Genomic DNA, 18,951 nt, shown 5'->3' with positions numbered 1-18,951 from the left:
TTAATTGAAATGTCACTGAGATGGAATGCATGATTTAGACTTTTTTCTTTAAAGCAGAACACATACATGGTTTTCTAAAGCTAAGATTTAGATCAAAAATAAAACTGAGTTTGGCCACTGCATGCAGAGTAGGGCCCTTGGAAGTTCTAGGGGATAAACTGCTGCCTTGTAGAAGATAAGTCATTGTATTGCCATGTATTGCCCTCTGGTTGATCTTTACACAACAAAGAAGAGTTAGGCCCTGACATGAGGTCTGAGACCACATTTTTATGTGTGCATGTTTTGCTGTTCTCTGTCACTCACATAGCCTGACTGGCATTTTTTCAAGAGACTTCAGTGGACTTAGTTTAAGCTTTTGTATGGGAATTGTGCGGATGTTCTGAAAGTGTAGGAGTGAGCAAGAAATCATATTTTAACTGTCTCCCTGTCTGCTCAATTGTACCAGTGCTTTCAAAAGCCAGACTGTAGATTTAGGAGTGATTTAAGCTGAACAGAACAAAGAGATTTGTGAAGTTGAATGGTAGTTTAATAAGGAGTTCCTATTGTCTTGTCAAAGGAGAGTGTTCAGAGTGTAAAAGTAAAATTTTAGCTCTGTTGTGGTCAGTATCAGAGCTCCCACTGACTGTAGCATAGTCAAAATTTCATCCGCAGAAACAGGCTGGAGTCAGAAATTAAACATGCTGGAGGAGACAAACATGTATTATCACAGAGAATGACCATGTAATTTAGTTTGTATCTCCTCCTCTTCTTCAAGGCTGTTACAATTTTCTTACTCTTTTCACCTATCCTCAGTATATTTTTTTTACAGGAATGAAGGATAACAGTTCACTGTTGCAGCAAATGCTGCAATAAGCATGCTACAAAAGTGTAACAACCATACACTGTTGTGGTGAGGACTCCACAGAGACTGAAAGATTTTGGCAGAATCAGGGTTAGTGAGCTGGTTTTATTGCTACTCCTACCACAATAAGTAAGCTGAACCATCCAATCCACCAGTATGGTAACTGTTCACAAGACTGTTGATTGTAACAGCAGCTGGCGAAACAAGGCACATACACTCATAAAGGCTTTGTTTTATTAGTGGTGGAAGGATGTAGCAGGTCACAAGCGCTTGATAAATGAAGGCAGAGGGTGTTTGTGTACTTACAGAGAATGTGGTTTAGTGACTCTGCTTGCACATGTGCTAGCCACAGCTCAGACCAGTAAAAGCCTGTGGACCAAGGAGAGAACCGGAAGAACCAGGGTGTGTAGCAAAAAAACAGCATTCAAAGAGACTGTCAGAACTGCATGCTTCGCTGTGGTCTGCCACTCTGTGAGACATCAGCCTTGATAGCTGCCTGAGCTAAAGGGAGTTCCCCACCTGCTTTAAAGGTTTGGGAATTCTGAAATGATCATGGCAAACACTGTGATTCACTGAAGTGTCTGTGGCTGAAAAAGCATTCCCACGGGTTTCCTATTCCATCTGTCTCATCCTTTGCCTTCCAAACAGACCTTTTCTTATGCTGTCCTCTTCCCTGTGCTATGTGGCTAAGCAAGAGATGAAAGAAATTGATTAGGATGAAAAATCGGTGGTTTGTTTAATTATTGCTGTTGATGTCTAAGTCTCATACAGCTCCCTGCAAGGGGATATATAAACACCTGGGCCAGGTATCACAGGGGAGATGGCAAGAAGGCAGGAACATGAAAGGGGAGGAGGTGAGGCAGGATTAACTTTTCAGAAAAAAATTGTAGCCATACATACCCCTGCATGACTATCAGTCTGTAAAGGGTCAAGACCTTAAATTCCTGTATGAGAGAGGAACAGAGGCTGAACTTCAGTGTAATCTAAACCATACATTTTTTCAAGTTTCTTCACTGTAGTTCTGAGAGATACTTATTTCAGTTCCTTAAAATGTATGCCACAGTAAGGCCATGTTCCTGACTGGATTGCCATGGGTGCTGCTACAATACAAACTTGCAGTGAAGAAGTGAGTGCCAGGGTACGCTCAGTTTCTCCATAGTGATCAGTGTACATTTCCAGAATTTCAGATGAGGTGCAATTACATTTAACACTTGTAAAAGGCACTAGAATAATAGTGGTTGCAGAGGCAAGTCCTCTGTTAAAACACAAACATTTGTCCACATGGTGAAAAGCATGCTTCATTTGAGTTAATAAATAGCACTTATCACCTGAGATTTGAGCAGTCATACCTGGTTCTGCTGCTGTCAAACAGCTGATGTGCTTCATTGTAGAAATGACTGCTGTTCAAACCACCTTCTAATTGTTTTGTTTTTCTAATTGTTCTAATTTTCCAAAGGGAAGAGGGACTTCTCCTTTTTGTAGTGTGTATCGAAAGGAAATTTGTTGAAAGTGGAATTAAATAGTTGTAAATAAAGCATTGGGATACTAAAATGCAGTAGCTCTACCTAACATCACCTCTGAAATATCCTCATGGCAAATATGATGATAATATCATTAATGGCATTTGTCTAAAAAGGCCTGCAAAGGTCATGTTTTAGCTCCTGACACCCACCCAAGCCCTAGCTACTTATTCACAGCAGAGGGACTGACCCTGTTCTTTAGTCATTTATTATTTTTCAATTTTATCACTATGAAAATCTCTGTATTTTGGCAGAATGATATAGCATCATTTTATTGCATTTGTTAAATGTTGCCATAATATTAGCATAGCAGAAGCTGATCTAGTATAGTTATTGTTTGTCAAATGTTATGTAACTATGTTCATTTTTAAAGCACATGGTTTTATAGACAGTTATCCATTGTATTTTGCTTTCCCTTTCCAATCTTTTACTTTAGAAATGAGGTGGAGTGGTTACTAGTCTAAACAAGAAAAGAATCAAAGGTCATTTATATTTACTCCATTGAGCCTTGGCACTCTGATTATGAAAATAATATTTATGCTGCTTTCTGTGATCTTTTACAATTGTGGCTTTTATGTGTCTCCTGAAATCACTTGCTCCTTTTTTTTTTTTTCCATACATAGACAAAACAAAGGCTTGTTACTGCATGTCCAATGAGTGGATGTTGCTATATGTGAGATGTGTTTGTGACTATGGGAAGGCTTCTTTCCAGTCTGTGCTTTCCACCTTGAGGCTGAAGTGTTGTTACTGTGGTAATCGCATAGGGATTAGTGTAAGGTAATCCTAGTAGCTTTAGAGGAAAGGGAAGAACTTGGAGAAGCCCCAGGAATCCCTTCTTGGGAGGAGGACTTTAAGACAAATTCTGATTTTTTTTCTGCTAAAGTTTCTGGGACTTCTGCCACAATAAACAAAAGCAAATTCTTGTCCTGAAGCATCAGTAAGATTCCTTTCACTGGATGGTACCATTTACTATCGTTATTTTGTGTATTAATTGACATGCTCTAGCTTTCATGTAAATAACACAGAAACCATGGACAAAGGCTGCACCAGGACATTGCTGTCCTTAATAGTGATGGTTCTACCTGAAAAGTGACACTGTAGAAGCCATGGAGAAGCTATCTAAGCCAGCACCTGCGAAACTGAGATGTTGTTTACACATATCTGTGTATACTTCTTTTAAGTCTTACAGTACTAATCAGACGTCCTTATTTCTGGGATTTTGGCTTTATTAAACTTGCAAGATTGTTGAGGATAGGATGGAACGTAGAAAAAGATATACTGACCCTCAGAACCTGGTTCCTCTGTTTGCATATGCTGCTTTTGAGAGACATATTCTCAGTAACATAAATTTGATTTGATCCTCTTGCTTTCCTTTTCAATTCTGGCACAACCAGAAGGCAAATCTTAATCTTCTTGTGTACATTATACAATGTCTTCTCAGATCATGAAGACTTCACTATGAATACAAATAATTGCATGACATTTTTTTCCCTTGTGATTTCAGGTAAAACTTAGCTGCGCTGCACAAATTTAAGTATGTAAATAAGATTGGATCATAACATAACAAAAATGTTATTGTTCCTACTCACTTGGCTGATATTTACTTTGTTAAATAGGAAAAGTATTTTCAGATTTCAGGACAGGCCTTTCCTTCCTTACTTTGTACTTCAGTGTGTTAAACAGAAAACCTGATGATTGTATAGTATAACACTCTCAAACATGAGCCTGGAAGTACAAAAAGTGTACATTTGCTCAATCAGAAAGGAGCATGGTCTGTGTATGTGCCTCCATATAAAGTATTTGCTGTACCAATTGTCTGATGCAGCTGTAGTAAAATGTCCCTTGTATGGACAGTGAAGTATGAAGCCAAACATGAGAAGTCTACAAAATATTGGACCTTAGCAAGATTTGGATCAAATGTGTGCTTTCCTACAAGCTTCATCTGGCCTTGGATTGGACTATGCAAGTGTTCAAAATGGGGGCTTATATTTTGGAAAAAAAAAAAGTAAAAATCAGCTGATGCAGACTTGGTTTTCAGTGTCTGCTGGATAGTATCTGATAAGAAGTCTATCCAGTGTCTGCTCGATAGACAGCTTACTGTGTGTTTTATGCTGGAGAAGTCCTGTCTCCTCACTTTCTTGATTAATAAAATGGGAATTATACCAGATACCTTCTCAGTAGCCCTCTAAAGCTTGTGTAATGCTCGCTAGAGTGCTGTGATGAAAGGTGTGTGTTTATTAACAATGTGTCATTTAACATTCTTATTACCTGTGATTTAATAGAAAGTATGTGACAAAATGATATAGTATATTTTTAACTCAGCAGTGACTCAGATATGAATGGTGATCATGGTGTGTGGTTTGTTGTGGGTGTTTTTTTTAGTAGTATCTGCATGGGTAGGACTGTTTTATTATTTACATATGTTGACTTCGTATACCTGATATTAGACTGAGTTGCTGTCTATATGTACATGTTTCTGCATAAGACTGGGGACATCATTGATTACTGTGGTGCTGATGCTATGGATAAAGCTTGTGAGGGTCTGGTTATCTGTTCTGAGAGATCTCCACATCTGTGGTTACGATCCTTAGTCATGGCTCTGCCAACAAGGGAATTCATCCAACTGCAATATTCATGCCATGGAATAGTTCCTGAGGAAAAGCTGTTGGTGACTGTCATACATCTTCAGAAATACAGTGCTCTGAAAAGAAAGAAGAGAACCTGAAGTGTTGGAAGGAGTTATCTGAGCTGCCCATATCAGGACAGACATATATTAAGCACCTAGTTCAGAAAAGCATCCAGAACACAGGCTTTGTATAGCATCAAACCAAAGTCATGGCCACAACACCATTTTTTATGCCCTGTTGTATAGTTAGGACCCGTCATAAAAGATTAGAAGCCACTTTCTATCAACTTTGGCACAGGTATAAGTCAGGAGCAGTTCTGCTAGCATTACTATGACATGAGAGGAGACTGCAAAATATCTGTTAGCAATAGTCAAATTTAATTTGATGTGGAAGGAGGGTGGGTGCTACTGTACCACAGATGTTATGAGAGTTATGATCCAATCTAACCAATACCACAACATTGTTCAGAGTGTTTCATCTCTGAAGTAACTCTCTCAAGATCAGCTGAGATAATGAAACTGGGAGTGTTTCTCATTCTTGTCAGATGAAAATTGTCATGGAAGTGAAAGTGGTGGCCAGCAAGACAAGTTACAATCTCAGTGATATAAAAATCATAGACTGGTTTGGGTTGGAAGGGACCTTAAAGATCATCTAGTTCCAACGCCCCTGCCATGGGCAGGGACATCTCCCACTAGACCAGGTTGCCCTAAGCCCCATCCAGCCTGGTCTTGAACACCTCCAGGGATGGGGCCTCCACAACTTCTCAAGGAAACCTGTTCCAGTATTTTGCCACCCTCACAGTAAAGAATTTCTTCCTGATATCTAATCTAAATCTCCCCTCCTTCAGTTTAACACTGTTACCCCTATGCTTCCTGATAAAGAGTCCCTCTCCATCTTTCCTGTAGGCCCCCTGTAAGTATTGGAAGGCTCCTATAAGGTCTCCCCATGCCTTCTCTTCTCCAGGATGAACAAACACAACTCTCTCAGCCCATTCTCACAGGAGAGATGCTCCAGCCCTCTGATAATTTTTGTGATTTAGTCGCCCTCCTCTGGAGTCACTCCAACAGGTCCATGTCCTTCTTATGTTGGGGGATACTCCAGGTGGGGTTTCACAAGCGTGCAGTAAAGGGGGGAGAATCATGTCCCTCGACCTGCTGGCCACGTTTCTTTTGATGTAGCCCAGGATGCAGTTGTCCTTCTGTGCTGCAAGCACACACTGCCAGCTCATGTTGAGCTTCTCAACCAGGACCCCCAAGTCCTTTTCCTCAGGGCTGCTCTCAGTCCATTCTCTGCCCAGTCAAGAGGTTTTGCTCACCTTTTGTTGTTGAGGTTATCTGATGAGTTTTCCTTTCGCTAATGCTGTGTGATTTTGAAGCAATAGCTTTGCTTTATAAGTCCAACACTACAAAGTTTTAATTGACAGTATGTGATCTGGGATGGAATGACAAACCTCTCATCACTGATTGTTGATTCAAACACGGTGCAGCAACATGTTTGAAGTCTAATGGTGAATGAGTTCCTGCAATGGCTTAGTGATTCAATCCAAAGCAGAGGAGTGGCCATCTTACCATTAACTTCCGACGCTTTATTGCCTAAGCAGTAAAGATGCTTTTAAAGCCCACAGACTGTGGCTAGAGCTTTCCCATTAGCTGCAGCCTCTGAAGGATACAAACCTAAAGTGTCTGTGTTTAATCTCCTCTGAAAATCAGGTGAGGCTGTTCTTTTGTCTCTTGTGAGTAAAGCGAAAGTGTCTTTATTCCAGGGAAGTAATGGTGGTGCTGTTTGTAGCTGTTTAGAAAAGCCTAACCGAGCTGGTTGCTTGAGTGGAGGGAGTGAGGGCAGTTGTGTAACCGGCAGGAAAGTCTGTTTCGGAAGTGAGGGGGTGAGTCTCAAAATTCTTGTTTATTTCTTCATTCATTTCTGTTAGCTTTCGAGTGAAGACAAGGGTTAATTAGATAGCAAATACCCTCAGGAAGCAGGATACAAAAAAAAATATTTCAAAGGGATGATTCACTGCTGTATTTCTGTGAAATTCAGGTCATACACTTTTCTATTTTGCATTCTTGCACGTGAAAATGCATGAGAAAGCAAGTCTATCTGTCCCACAGCCTTCAATAAATCAGCTTTTAGTAGAGCCAGGTCTCTTAGAGAAGTGAAACAGTGGGTTTGACTTCGACAGTCCAGCTTTGTGAAGATAGTATGTAGTTTTGTATTGTGCAAAGTGACAGAAAGATGAAAGAGGAAGAACATTTTATTGCAAGATGCTGAACAGCAAGTTCTCCAGACAGGAAATGTCTAGGAAATTCTTGTTTGTTCTGATTCTGCCTTGGTGGGTTAAAAAACAGTTTCATCTGGCTGCATAGTAGAGTACTCTTTTGGATTACTCTGGGTTGAATTTGACCGTGACGTATATGTGCTTCCACAGAGACAGTTTCAACATGTCACTCCTGGTACACAGAAGACTTGAGATAATGAGTCAGTAGAAAATAGCTTATAAAATATGGTGTCTTCTGTTTTTCTTGGAAAAGGTTTAACAGCAGTGAGTACTGTGCTTCAAAATGTGTCTTTTGAAGATGAGTTTTATTTGGTGCTCAACTTGTTGTTTTAAATAAAAACTCATTGCATGTTCTCATGAATATTTACAGGTGAGGAAGGGAATCAAAGTAGCCACATAAGAGCTCTGGGTATATTAACGTGGGAAAAAAAATTAGTTACCTGAGCTGTAAAACTCTGGAGCTAACATCCTGATTTTGCAAACTGGGACATTGGCTCCATGCCACCTCAAAGTGTGTCAGTCACAAGCTCAGTCTGTGCAGTAGTACTCACCTATTCTTTGAAAGGCTTTAAATAAACAGCTGACTGACAGAGAGTGTTTGAGAGCTGGAGGTTATGGGTCCTAGTAACAAACAACAAACTGTAGGGCAAAGTTGTTTTTTTAAAGTGCCTTCATTTCCTGCCAAGAACAGTTAACTGAATTGTTCCCAGTCCAGTTTTGTTTAAAGTCTTCTTTCTGTGGCCTTTGTCAGGTTTGAGGATCTCTGTTTTTGAACATTACTGCAAGGGGCATGTCAGATATGACAACAGTGTCCTTGGAGTTCATCCCTGAACTTCTTGTATTTTGCTGGCACAGAAAGAATAACTGTTTATAAACTCATGATTGGTGTATCCCTCCATCATGCCTTCAGCAAAACAGGCACTTCTCTGTTGGTTTTGTTTAGCTGCTGCTAGCTGGCAAATTGGCTGGATGCTGATCTTTCAGCTATTTAGGAGAGGATTTTTCATGGCACTTAAAGTCTGTTGTGTGGAGACAAGCTCTAGCACACCAGATTTCTCTTTGCTTTGGTACATGTTGCTTTCTTGTGATGCTTAAGAAAAAAGAAGCACCTTTTTCTCTTCTGCCCCTCAGCAAAGCTTTGGGCAACTGTCTTCAGAAAAATTTAGCGCTTTCCACACACGGCCTAGTAAAATTTCCATGGAAATGATTTCTGTGGAAAGGATGGAACGTGCATAATCCCACGATGAGAATTCATCAGCCACAGATAGGGTAGGGTTTTTGTAGTGCTATGCAAATTTAAAATATATTGTGTTATTTAATTTAAATAATGCATAGCACAAAATGTTTACTCTGTCTTTAATCATAAAACCTTCGTACTAAAACAAAAGTATAATTGAGATAGCCCCCAGCTACCTGATCACCTACTAATTGCCTCCCTTTACTGATGATAATATTCTTCTGCGTGTATAAGAACAAACAAGGCTCTAGTACAGTAATTTTATTTTTTCAGTCAGACTGGCTGTCAAAGCCGTTCTTTGTTGCCAGAGTAGGTTAGATGGAACAATGCAAAGTCTATGCTCTTCCTTTTGTAAGAATGGCAATGCCAAGTATTCCCCTGTAGAGAAGATGAATAGACCTATAAAGAAAGTGGCAGCTTCACCATTGCTTTCTGCTTATTCTAAACAGTCCAATAGAAAATTAAAACCACTAGTGAATTCCTGAAGGTGAGTCCAGAAAAATAACGATCTCTGTACATTTCTGTGGGAAACATGTATTATTTCTGTGCAATGCTGTAGGTTTTACTCTAACTAGGTTCTATAAGGTTTCCAAAAATAAATAGCTTGTTAATTAAAAATAGAGAACAAATATGGAAAAATCTTGCTTGGAGATTTTTTTTCTATGGAGAAGAGCACTGAAACTATGGTGAATGCTTAGAGGCACCATCAGTCACTTTAGGAGCAGTTAGATAAGACTTCTAAATTGTCACATAGTATTTTGTCTACTAAATGTATACATGTTTATGTATGATATGCAGTCACAGTAAAAATGCAGCAAAATGAAAAAGTTGGTTTAAAAATGATTTAAAGATGGTAAAACTACACATGATTTATTGATTTCACAATTTTATGATAATTTAAGAGCCTCAGCCTCTATTTGGGTAAATATTTAAAGAGGACAGAAGTTAATTCCTTAATACTTTAAAAAATTGGGCTTTCTTTTTTTCCTTTAAATGTTTCTGAGGTTAGGGGTTGGCCAGTTTTTAAGGCTAGCTTGTTATATATTTACTTTTTAGCTCATAATTGCTAAAAAATGATGGTAGAACAGTAACAAACTGACAGGGCCATACCTGAGCTTACCACTAATGTATATTGTTTCCATATCCTTAGGGCCATGAAGCCTTTCGGGAGGCTTTCAAGAGGAAGAGCTAGTAGACTGCTCTGAAGTTGATACAAGCTTCTCTGAGAAAAAGAGCAGGGCCTGGAGGACCTGTGATAGGGAGCAACTGTTTTCAGATACCTGCATTAAATCTCAGCAGTGCTTTTCCGCCAGCTGCTGCAGAGCAGAAGATTAGCAGACATGTCCATAGCACTCAAGCAAGTCTTTAATAAAGATAAGACTTTCCGCCCAAAACGTAAGTTTGAACCCGGAACCCAGAGGTTTGAACTTCACAAACGAGCACAGGCCTCTCTCAACTCAGGCGTGGACTTGAAAGCGGCTGTGCAGTTGCCCAGTGGAGAAGACCAAAATGACTGGGTTGCTGTCCATGTTGTTGACTTCTTCAATAGGATCAACCTCATCTATGGAACTATCTGTGAATTCTGCACAGAGACCACCTGCCCGGTGATGTCTGGAGGCCCTAAGTATGAATACCGGTGGCAGGACGACATGAAGTACAAGAAGCCCACAGCATTGCCAGCACCCCAATATATGAATCTTCTCATGGACTGGATCGAGGTGCAAATCAACAATGAGGATATATTTCCTACAAGTGTAGGTAAGTGCAAGGAAAAAGTCCTAAAGCATAAACTCCTTTTCATTCTGTGTACTAAGCATGTTCTCTTCCCACTCTCATTCTTAGAGATTGTGAAATTCAAGCCTTTAAACAGCAGATAGGGAGGAGGTGGGTGTCTTGCAGGAATAGTGTGAAATGTATGAAAATTTAGTTGTGGCTGCTAAATATGGTGGGCTTTGGTACCCTAAAATGTTTTCATTCTAGCCATTTGTCCCTGGTAAGCCTCTCAGGTTTATTACCAGGGGTGGTCAGTATTGCATTATTAACTTGTTGAAAGTTAATCAGTTTTGCATTGCTTTGCACTTTGCTTGGCTACTTAGGCAGATACAGAATGGATGGACAGCAAAGCCTAATTAGAGTAGTATCCTTCCTTCAAAGTGTGTACAGGCAGTGGAGAGGCAGGAATGCAATGAACTCTGCCCTGCCACCCTCTCGGACTTCCCATCCAAAACTGACAAATAGGGAAACGAATTATTCTCCAAATTACTGTTTCTAAGACTATATATAACTAACAAGCTTTGCTGCTGTTTAACTAGACAGGCCAGGTGAGACAGCTGTTAAGGGCAACACAATTTTCCTTTTATAAAACTATAGTCAGTTTCCCTAAAAAGTGGGGCAAGTAGGTGAAGAATCTTTGCTGGAATGGTTCCTGCTGGCTGAAGAGGGCTTTTCAGAAGAGTCATTGTATAGTGTAGACAGCCTAAACCTTTAGCTGTGGCTGCAGGTAATAAAAAAAGACAGGATGCTATATCTTAGAGATGTCAGTGTACTTATGTAATTTTTAGCAGTTTTAGTTAGTGAGTCCTGATTCACTTCCTGCAAGTGGGAAAACTGGGAGCTTGCTGTAAGAAATGTGAGATGTTCTATGTAAGTACTTGGCCCAGATGAGTAACAAACAATAAGAATGCTCATTTGTTAAAATAAGTTCAGCCAAATATTTTGCAGTTCATATGCAGCTAGGGCCTGCAGCTAATGGGTAGATGATACATCAAGAGGCTGCATCTATAAGTATTTCCTGACCTTTGAAATACCTTATTCTTGGCCTCGACAGCTATTTGTCTGGACAAACTTGTGATTTCTTTCACATTTCCTATCACCTTTCTTTTCTGCACTAATAGGTAGAAAGAAGGCAGTAACTATATCTTTTAACCTGGATTTTGCCAGCACAGCAAGAAGGAGGAGGATTTCAAAGGAAGCAGCATTGTACTTTTTATGTAGTGTAAAATGGGTTTGATTTCTCAAGCATTTGTTGTTTTATGATTCTTCAGAGTGAATGATCTTTGAAATTGAAGGTGGGCTGAAGGTGTGGTGAAGTATGTGATTTTGCTTCCATTGGTATTTCTGCAGGCTTTTGTTATATCAATTTTCCATCTTGGAGTATTCCAGTAATACTCTATGCTACTGCACTTTGCAGATGCAGAAAATGTCTGGCTGCAAGCATGGGGAGCGGGTATCACATTGGCAGGCTGATGGGTTCTACTGAACCAACAAATAATCTATAACACACAAGCTTTCGGATCTAGATGCTCCCCCTTATGTTTGTTCTAAGTACGTCTGGAGGAACTTTTATCCTGAAGGCTTACCTATTGTAAGCCTAAGAACTGAATCAGTAACTACCCTCAATCTACTGTTTTTCTCCTCCTAGCAGCTTCTGCTGTTATAGATTAAATCAAATCTGAAGAAACTGAGGAAGGGGAAAGACCTGTGGTGTCTAGAATAGGAGTGGACTCTGATACAAGTCAAAACTGGAATGCTCGACATCTGTGAAAAATCTTTGTCTCACTCTGAATTGACCCAAAGGGGAAGAGTCTTGAGCCTTTTTGGAGTGGTAGACTGTGCCATGGTTGTATTACAGACTGAGATGACTGGACAGTCCGATAAAGAGATTTTATAGATACCCTTCAGAGCATTACTCCATAGAGTAGCACTTTCATCCATATTCCACTCTCCCCTCCTCTTGAGCCTTTGTTGTAGATACCACAGTGGCCATCTGCACAGTTCTCATTATCTTTTTGATTCACCAATTTGTGGTATGAAACTGTTGGTAAAATTGCTTGAGAGGGCGGGCCTTAGATTTTACAATTTTTAAAGAGATGCACACTGCACTGAATTTTGCATTCTGGGTACCTCGTCTGTCAGCAAATCCCTACTTAGGCACTCAGAATGGTCAAAGGGAAGTTCAGGTCTATTCCTGGGTAACTTACTTTTCTTTCAAGGGAATCTTTCTGATTTATTTGCGCATCAATTGCCTATCTGTAAAATGGAGATGATACTAGCAGCCAGCTTGTCTGAGTACTTCTTATAAAGCTGTTGAATGAAATGCAGTCACTCAGCAAGTATGTTGTTACATGTTTTGCTTTTCACAATTGGATTAGAGAGAGAAGCTTTGTTATTGTATTGGGTAGTGGTTGCTCCTACCTGTTCTGCAGCAGCCTTTGGTTAGATGCACCACAGGCTTAGTGTTAATGCAAATCTCTGTTTTCATTCAGAGAAATTAATGACAGTGAAAATCACGGAATCACGGAATCTTCAGAGTTGGAAGGGACCTCTAGAGATCATCTAGTCCAACTCCCCTGCTAGAGCAGGATTGCCTAAAGCACATCCCTCAGGGCTGCATCCAGGTGGGTCTTGAAAGTCTCCAGAGAAGGGGACTCCACAACCTCCCTGGGCAGCCTGTTCCAGTGCTCTGTCACCCTCACTGTAAAGAATTTTTTCCGTGTATTTGAACGGAACTTCCTATGTTCTAGCTTGTGCCCATTGCCCCTTGTCCTGTCGCTGGGAACCATTGAAAAGAGCCTGGCTCCGTCCTCCTTAAACCCACCCTTTAGATACTTGTAAACATTAATCAGGTCCCCCCTCAACCTTCTCTTCTCCAGGCTAAAGAGTCCCAGCTCTTTCAGCCTTTCCTCATAAGGGAGGTGCTCCAGTCCCATAATCATCTTGGTTGCCCTACGCTGGACTCGCTCCAGTAGTTCCCTGTCCCTCTTGAACTGGGGAGCCCAAAACTGGACACAGTACTCCAGTTGTGGCCTCACCAGTGCAGAGTAGAGGGGGAGAATGACCTCCCTCGACCTACTGGCCACAGTCTTCCCTATGCAGCCCAGGATGCCATTGGCCTTCTTGGCGACAAGGGCACACTGCTGGCTCATGGATTATTTGCTGTCTAGCAGGACCCCCAGGTCCTTCTCCTCAGAGTTGCTTCCCAGCATGTCCGCCCCTAACATATACTGGTGTTTGGCATTCTTCCTTCCCAGGTGCAGGACCCTACACTTGCTTTTGTTGAACCTCATTAGGTTCTTCTCTGCCCAGCTCTCCAGCCTGTCCAGGTCACGCTGGATGGCAGCACGGCCCTCTGGAGTGTCGGCCACCCCTCCCAGCTTGGTATCATCAGCAAACTTGCTGAGGATACACTCTGTCCCCTCATCTAGGTCATTAATGAATATATTGAACAAAATTGGTCCAAGTATTGACCCCTGAGGGACACCACTCGTTACAGGCCTCCAACTGGACTCTGTGCTGCTGATCACAACCCTCTGAGTTCTGTCACTCAGCCAGCTCTCGATCCACCTCACTGTCACCTCGTCTAGCCCATACTTCCTCAGCTTCCTAATGAGGATGTTATGGGAGACAGTGTCAAAAGCCTTGCTAAGGTCAAGGTAGGTGACATCTACGGCTCTCCCCTCATCCAGCCAACCCGTTATAACATCATAGAAAGCTATCAGATTGGTCAGGCATGATTTGCCCTTGGTAAATCCATGCTGACCACTTCCAATAACTTCCTGTTCCTCTACGTGTTTGGAGACGACATCCAGATGATGATTGTTCATTCTTCAAAGCAGTTGAAATAGATCTTGAAAGATGATAAACTCAGATGTGAAAACGCAACAGGCTTAGGTATGTCCTTACTAACAGTACAATAGTTCTAAAGCATTGAGTGGCTGTAACTTAAAAATATTATTTATTGCTTTGAATCTTTGTATCATATGGTCTGCAGAGAATAGTTATGGAAAAAATGTATGTCCAGTGGATGGGATTTGGGCTGACCTTTCCATTAGCAAATGAGTTCAGTGAAGAGATACAGAGTCAGATTCATAGGAGCTGCACACAGAAACTTGAACACATTTTTCTCAGCTTAATCCTGTTACACCAAATGGAAGACGACAAGTTTATCTCAGGCAAACTATCTTAAAAGGAATTTTAAGAACAATGATTAAGCACAGCTTTCATTGAGGAGCTACTTTCAAGGAAAACAATTTAAAGATAGGCATAGCCAGGCTTGGTGGGCTTTTTTTATGTGGTGGTGTTTTTTCTCTGTGGTTTAAAAAAAACCACAAATGCAGTTGAGTTACAAATTGTTATGAATGTTATATTTAACCATCTAAGTGTTTACATTGGCATGATGACCTCTGGCCACTTACCAGTCTCTGTACTTCCTGTGGTCTGGTCCTATTTGCTTTCTGCGTTCTCCAGTCATTCTGGTATATTAATTCGGTGGTAAAAAGCCTCTTCCTCTAGCCACTCTTCTACTGATACTGAACTGTCTGGCAGGAGAAAAGGGCGCCGGTATGGGAAGAGCTGTCAACAATTGTGCACAGGTGACAAAAAAACATGGTGAACATTAGGACCACTTGGTATAGCAAAGCTTTAAGGACTGTCTTTATTATAAAAGGGCCTCACAACCTGTAGAAGATTTCAGACATGATAATGTCATTGTTCTTATTTCCATTATTATCCATTTCCTTCATCCATTTTAAGTGGATTTAAGGCATTTAAGAGGCTGACAGCTCTGGAAGCAAGTTCTGAAAGTTAAGCACAGATACACCCTGACCTGTCTCGGCTCTCACCGACTGGGAATGTAGGAACAGAACAGAGGAGGGTTCACTCTGTATGTGTCCTCAGGCCACTCTGGTGAAGCTATTCATATTACTCCCCAGCATGGATTTTTGTAGTGTGCTGGAGTTTTATTTAGCTTTAGCATAAACTTTTTTTCTTCAGTAAATAGTAGTTGCTCTTGCAGACATTTAGTAGTTTTACTATTTAAACACCTCTCAAAGGATGTATTTCCCAGGCTCATATGGACAACTTTAATACTCTATAGCCTCAGAAGTACCTTCACACACACACCTACTTTTTTTATTTCTGTGCTTTTTGGTGAACAAGCTGAAGAAATCATTTGGAGCAGGAAGCATTAGATCCTTGGGAGGGCTGCAGTTTTTGGTGAACTGCAATTGTCAGCTTTCACCATATGTGTTTGGGCAGTGTCAAAAATGGAGCTAAGTAAGCAAGCAGCTCTCTATTGCTGTGCTCCCTTCAGGCTCTGATTCCCAAACAAGACAAATTCAGTTGCCTTTCTTCTCCTCATTGCAGCCTTAAATTGGAACTAACTCTGGCTTGTTTGGATTTTCAGTGAATGTAATGTTTCTTTCTGTTGTAACAGTGGCTGGGAAAGACACTAAGATATTTAAGGCCACAGGGGATTATTTCATTTATTCTGATCTGACCTCCAGCATAACATGGTCAAGAGAACTTCACCACGTGATTTCTTCATCAGGTCCATGGTTTGAAATGAGAAGGCAGTCAGAAGACAGAGTGTTTTGCTGAAATAAACAAGAACATGAACTTTTCTGACTTGATGTTATGAAAAACTTTTCCCAATGAGGACAGTAAAGCAGTTCAGAGGAGGCACAGAGAGGTTGTGCTGTCTCCATCCTTTGGGGTTTTCATGACCAGGCTGGATAAAGCCTTGAGCAACCTGATCTGATCTGATGGCTATATGAAGCAGAAAGCTGGGATACAGACCTCCCCAAACTTGTGCCAGCCTGAATTATCCTGCTATTCTTATTTCTATTTCAGCACTGACAGACTGCTTCAGGAACAAGAGCTAAATTGATTCAAAACTGATTAAGCAGTTTAAGAAGCTGCAATTTGGCATTTAATGGAAGTACAAAATCACTTTTAAGCTATGAAAGTTTTTGTAGAGGAGGATTTCAAAGGTTATTAAGTTACTGTAATCGAATAGCCTAGTTATGTCTGATCAAAATGAAAACAGATTTTTAAAGTGTTTAAAGCCTAGGACTTCAGCTGAAAAATTAATGTATCTTTAGAAACACACTGCATGACCCATGCTTAACTAGTAAACTTTGGTAGCTGGCAGATTCAGAGTTTTTGCACAGAGCATGTGTGTGATGCTGCTTCCAAAAGACGAGCCCAATATGTCACCACAATGCATTTATGAAAGCAGATGAAGACTCTGGAGGGCCCTTATGGATGTGATTCGAAACAACTACTAAATCAAGAACTAAACTTCTTCAATTGTTTCTTACTAATGTTGTAGTAGAATTTTCATGGTTCTCTAGCCAGTAATAGTTACCACTTGGGGCACTTTTCTGCAGGGGCAGAGCAGCAGCTGACTGGTCGGTGTGAATAGAGACTCCTCAACTGCTTTTATTGAGCAAAGACCTCTTCACCATACAGCCTGTAGAAATGTGGGGATAGTGTTTGACATCATTGACTTTGTCTTACAACTGTCCCTGTCTTACTTCACTTCCAAAGGATGAGGAGGTGCCCAAGGTGTGGGCAAAGTGGCCTTTGCTGGCATTTGCTGCGTATAGTTTTTCTTCATTCTTTGCAGCCATTGCAATTGGATCATCTAGGAACTGCCATTGATTCAGGCACACCTGCCCTGCAACAAAAAAATGTATAATCTCTACAGCTGGTTTGTCTCCTTCATTTTAAGACAGAGCTTTGCCTAGGGGCTGAAAGGAGGGGTCAGATTGCTGGCTATTAACTGGTCATTCAGTCACCCAGTGGTGAATGTATAGAGTGGTAGGCTACCAGCTGAAGACTGCTGTAAATTCCAAACAGTCCATTCTGCTTGATCTTTACGCCTGTTGCACCAATGCTGGATTTGGGCTAAAGAAGAATTTTGTTTCGTAAAGCTGATCATCTTTTCGCTGGTGGTGCACTTCCTTGGTCTCTCCTTCAGCATGGATGTGCTTGCCAAAAGCTTTGAGTTAATCTCTTGTGCAAATGGAATAAATAAAATTCTGCAAGAAATAGATTATTGTATGGCTGTAGCTTTCTTCTAGTCACTAAACTTTGTGAATTGTGTGCATATTGTTACAGCAAAGTTAGACCAGCAGCACAGCCATCATCTTAGAAAGTTTGGTGTCCTGTAGCATGTGTGCCTGGAAAATATCAGGTAAATATTTTACAACTAGATTATATGTCAGAGCTTCCTCCTCCTCTCCCCTTTTTCCTGTTCCATCTAGCAGATGCTTCAATGTAAACTAAGCTGCTGGAGGAATCAACCCACAAACCTACTAGGCTTCAAGAGTACCATCAAAAAAGATTGATAAAATTTTGTCCCCATCTGTATGGGGAGTGATGCATTTTACTAGATAGCTATCTGTCTAGCCTTCCTAGCGTTGCATTACTTTCTTGCTGACTGATTATACTTTGGAGCAATTTGATTCCCTACTTTTGTCTGGTATCTCAAAGGCCTTGATTAGTCTAGGCATTCTGCTTATACAAGAATAGGGACTGAAGCTTAGGAGTAGTCTAGGCAATCATCAAGCCTGGTCATTGTTGGTTGACAGGTGGCTGCTCCCAAAGCTGTCCTCCCCAGCCGTTGTCCCCAGTGTACCTCTTGGCCTGATGCTAGATGTCCCATTTGAGGAACATATAGGTCTGCTTTCATCTCAGACATAAATTAACCCATTCTTCAGTCTAGTTCTGATAATAATAGAAAATATGTGCAGTAGAAAGTAAGTGGAAAGAAAGTTCTTTAGCATGATCTCTTTTTCCATGAGAAGGATTTGACACTGCTGGTATGAAGGAATGCTTCCTCACCTAGAGAATGTATATTAGAAGGTTGATGCCTCATATGCCAGGTTTTATGTGTTATGGCAATCATTAAAAGCTAAAAAGCACTTTTACTAACACAGAGAAAAGCAGGTCTCAGCAGATCTCTTCTGTTCTCCATGCTACAGAAACTTAAAAAAACCCAAAACAACAAAAACCAACAAAAACTTAAGCAGTAGCCTGAATGGTGGAGAGAAAGCTCATGGAGAGAGGGGTGTGTTAGCTGGCTCTGCAAAAGCTGAAAGTTTTCAGGATCTCTGCTCACTCTGTTACTGCATTGGGAGGAAGAAAGAATTATAGGACACCTGCAAGAAGTGCTGTCCCAGCTGGGAGCTGGAGTGGTCTGTCCTATAGCTGCAAGGTCCCTTGTTCTTGAGGAATTTAACTCTCCAGCGCACTCTGATTGAATACACTGTGGGACATTAGTTGGACTAGTCTCTCAGAGGATCTGCAACTCCGCAACAACAACTTCTACTCTAACTGAACCCGTGACCTCTACTCTTTAGCTACCTTCACAGTATGACTGATACCTATAGTGTGTTAAGTTTATGGCATACTGGGGCTGAGCTTCTGCCCAACTGAAAAGCGTGCGGAATTCGATACCTTGAACATGCTTTGCCTTGGAAAGTGGGTTTGTGTGAACTGAGTGGTCTGCATTCCACAGTGTTGTGTGCATTCCTTTCCCTGATGAACAAGAATAGCTGCTTATTTGAAACCTTATAAAACAGACTTTGTCTGATGCGCTCCAAAGCAGAGTACGTGTAGGAGTAGTATTTACAGATCATAATGACTTTGCTGGTTTATTTTTTGGA

General features: G+C 40.9%; 2 protein-coding genes across 2 annotated transcripts in view; both read left to right on the top strand.

Moving 5' to 3' along the window:
* The window catches only part of C9orf72 (C9orf72-SMCR8 complex subunit), an 81,028-nt gene extending 71,244 nt beyond the window's left edge, over positions 1 to 9,784 (top strand). The window contains exon 10 of the mRNA XM_054184898.1: positions 9,651 to 9,784. Within this exon, the coding sequence (XP_054040873.1) occupies positions 9,651 to 9,692 (42 nt within the window). The 3' untranslated portion in view covers positions 9,693 to 9,784. The remainder of the gene's footprint in view (positions 1 to 9,650) is intronic.
* A 56-nt stretch (positions 9,785 to 9,840) lies between these two features.
* The window catches only part of MOB3B (MOB kinase activator 3B), a 60,313-nt gene continuing 51,202 nt past the window's right edge, over positions 9,841 to 18,951 (top strand). The window contains exon 1 of the mRNA XM_054184901.1: positions 9,841 to 10,258. Within this exon, the coding sequence (XP_054040876.1) occupies positions 9,841 to 10,258 (418 nt within the window). The remainder of the gene's footprint in view (positions 10,259 to 18,951) is intronic.

Source organism: Rissa tridactyla, chromosome Z, assembly GCF_028500815.1.
Source record: "Rissa tridactyla isolate bRisTri1 chromosome Z, bRisTri1.patW.cur.20221130, whole genome shotgun sequence".
NCBI lineage: Eukaryota > Metazoa > Chordata > Aves > Charadriiformes > Laridae > Rissa > Rissa tridactyla.
The sequence above is the reverse complement of the archived record's forward strand: the minus strand, read 5'-3'. Positions and strand labels throughout refer to the sequence as shown.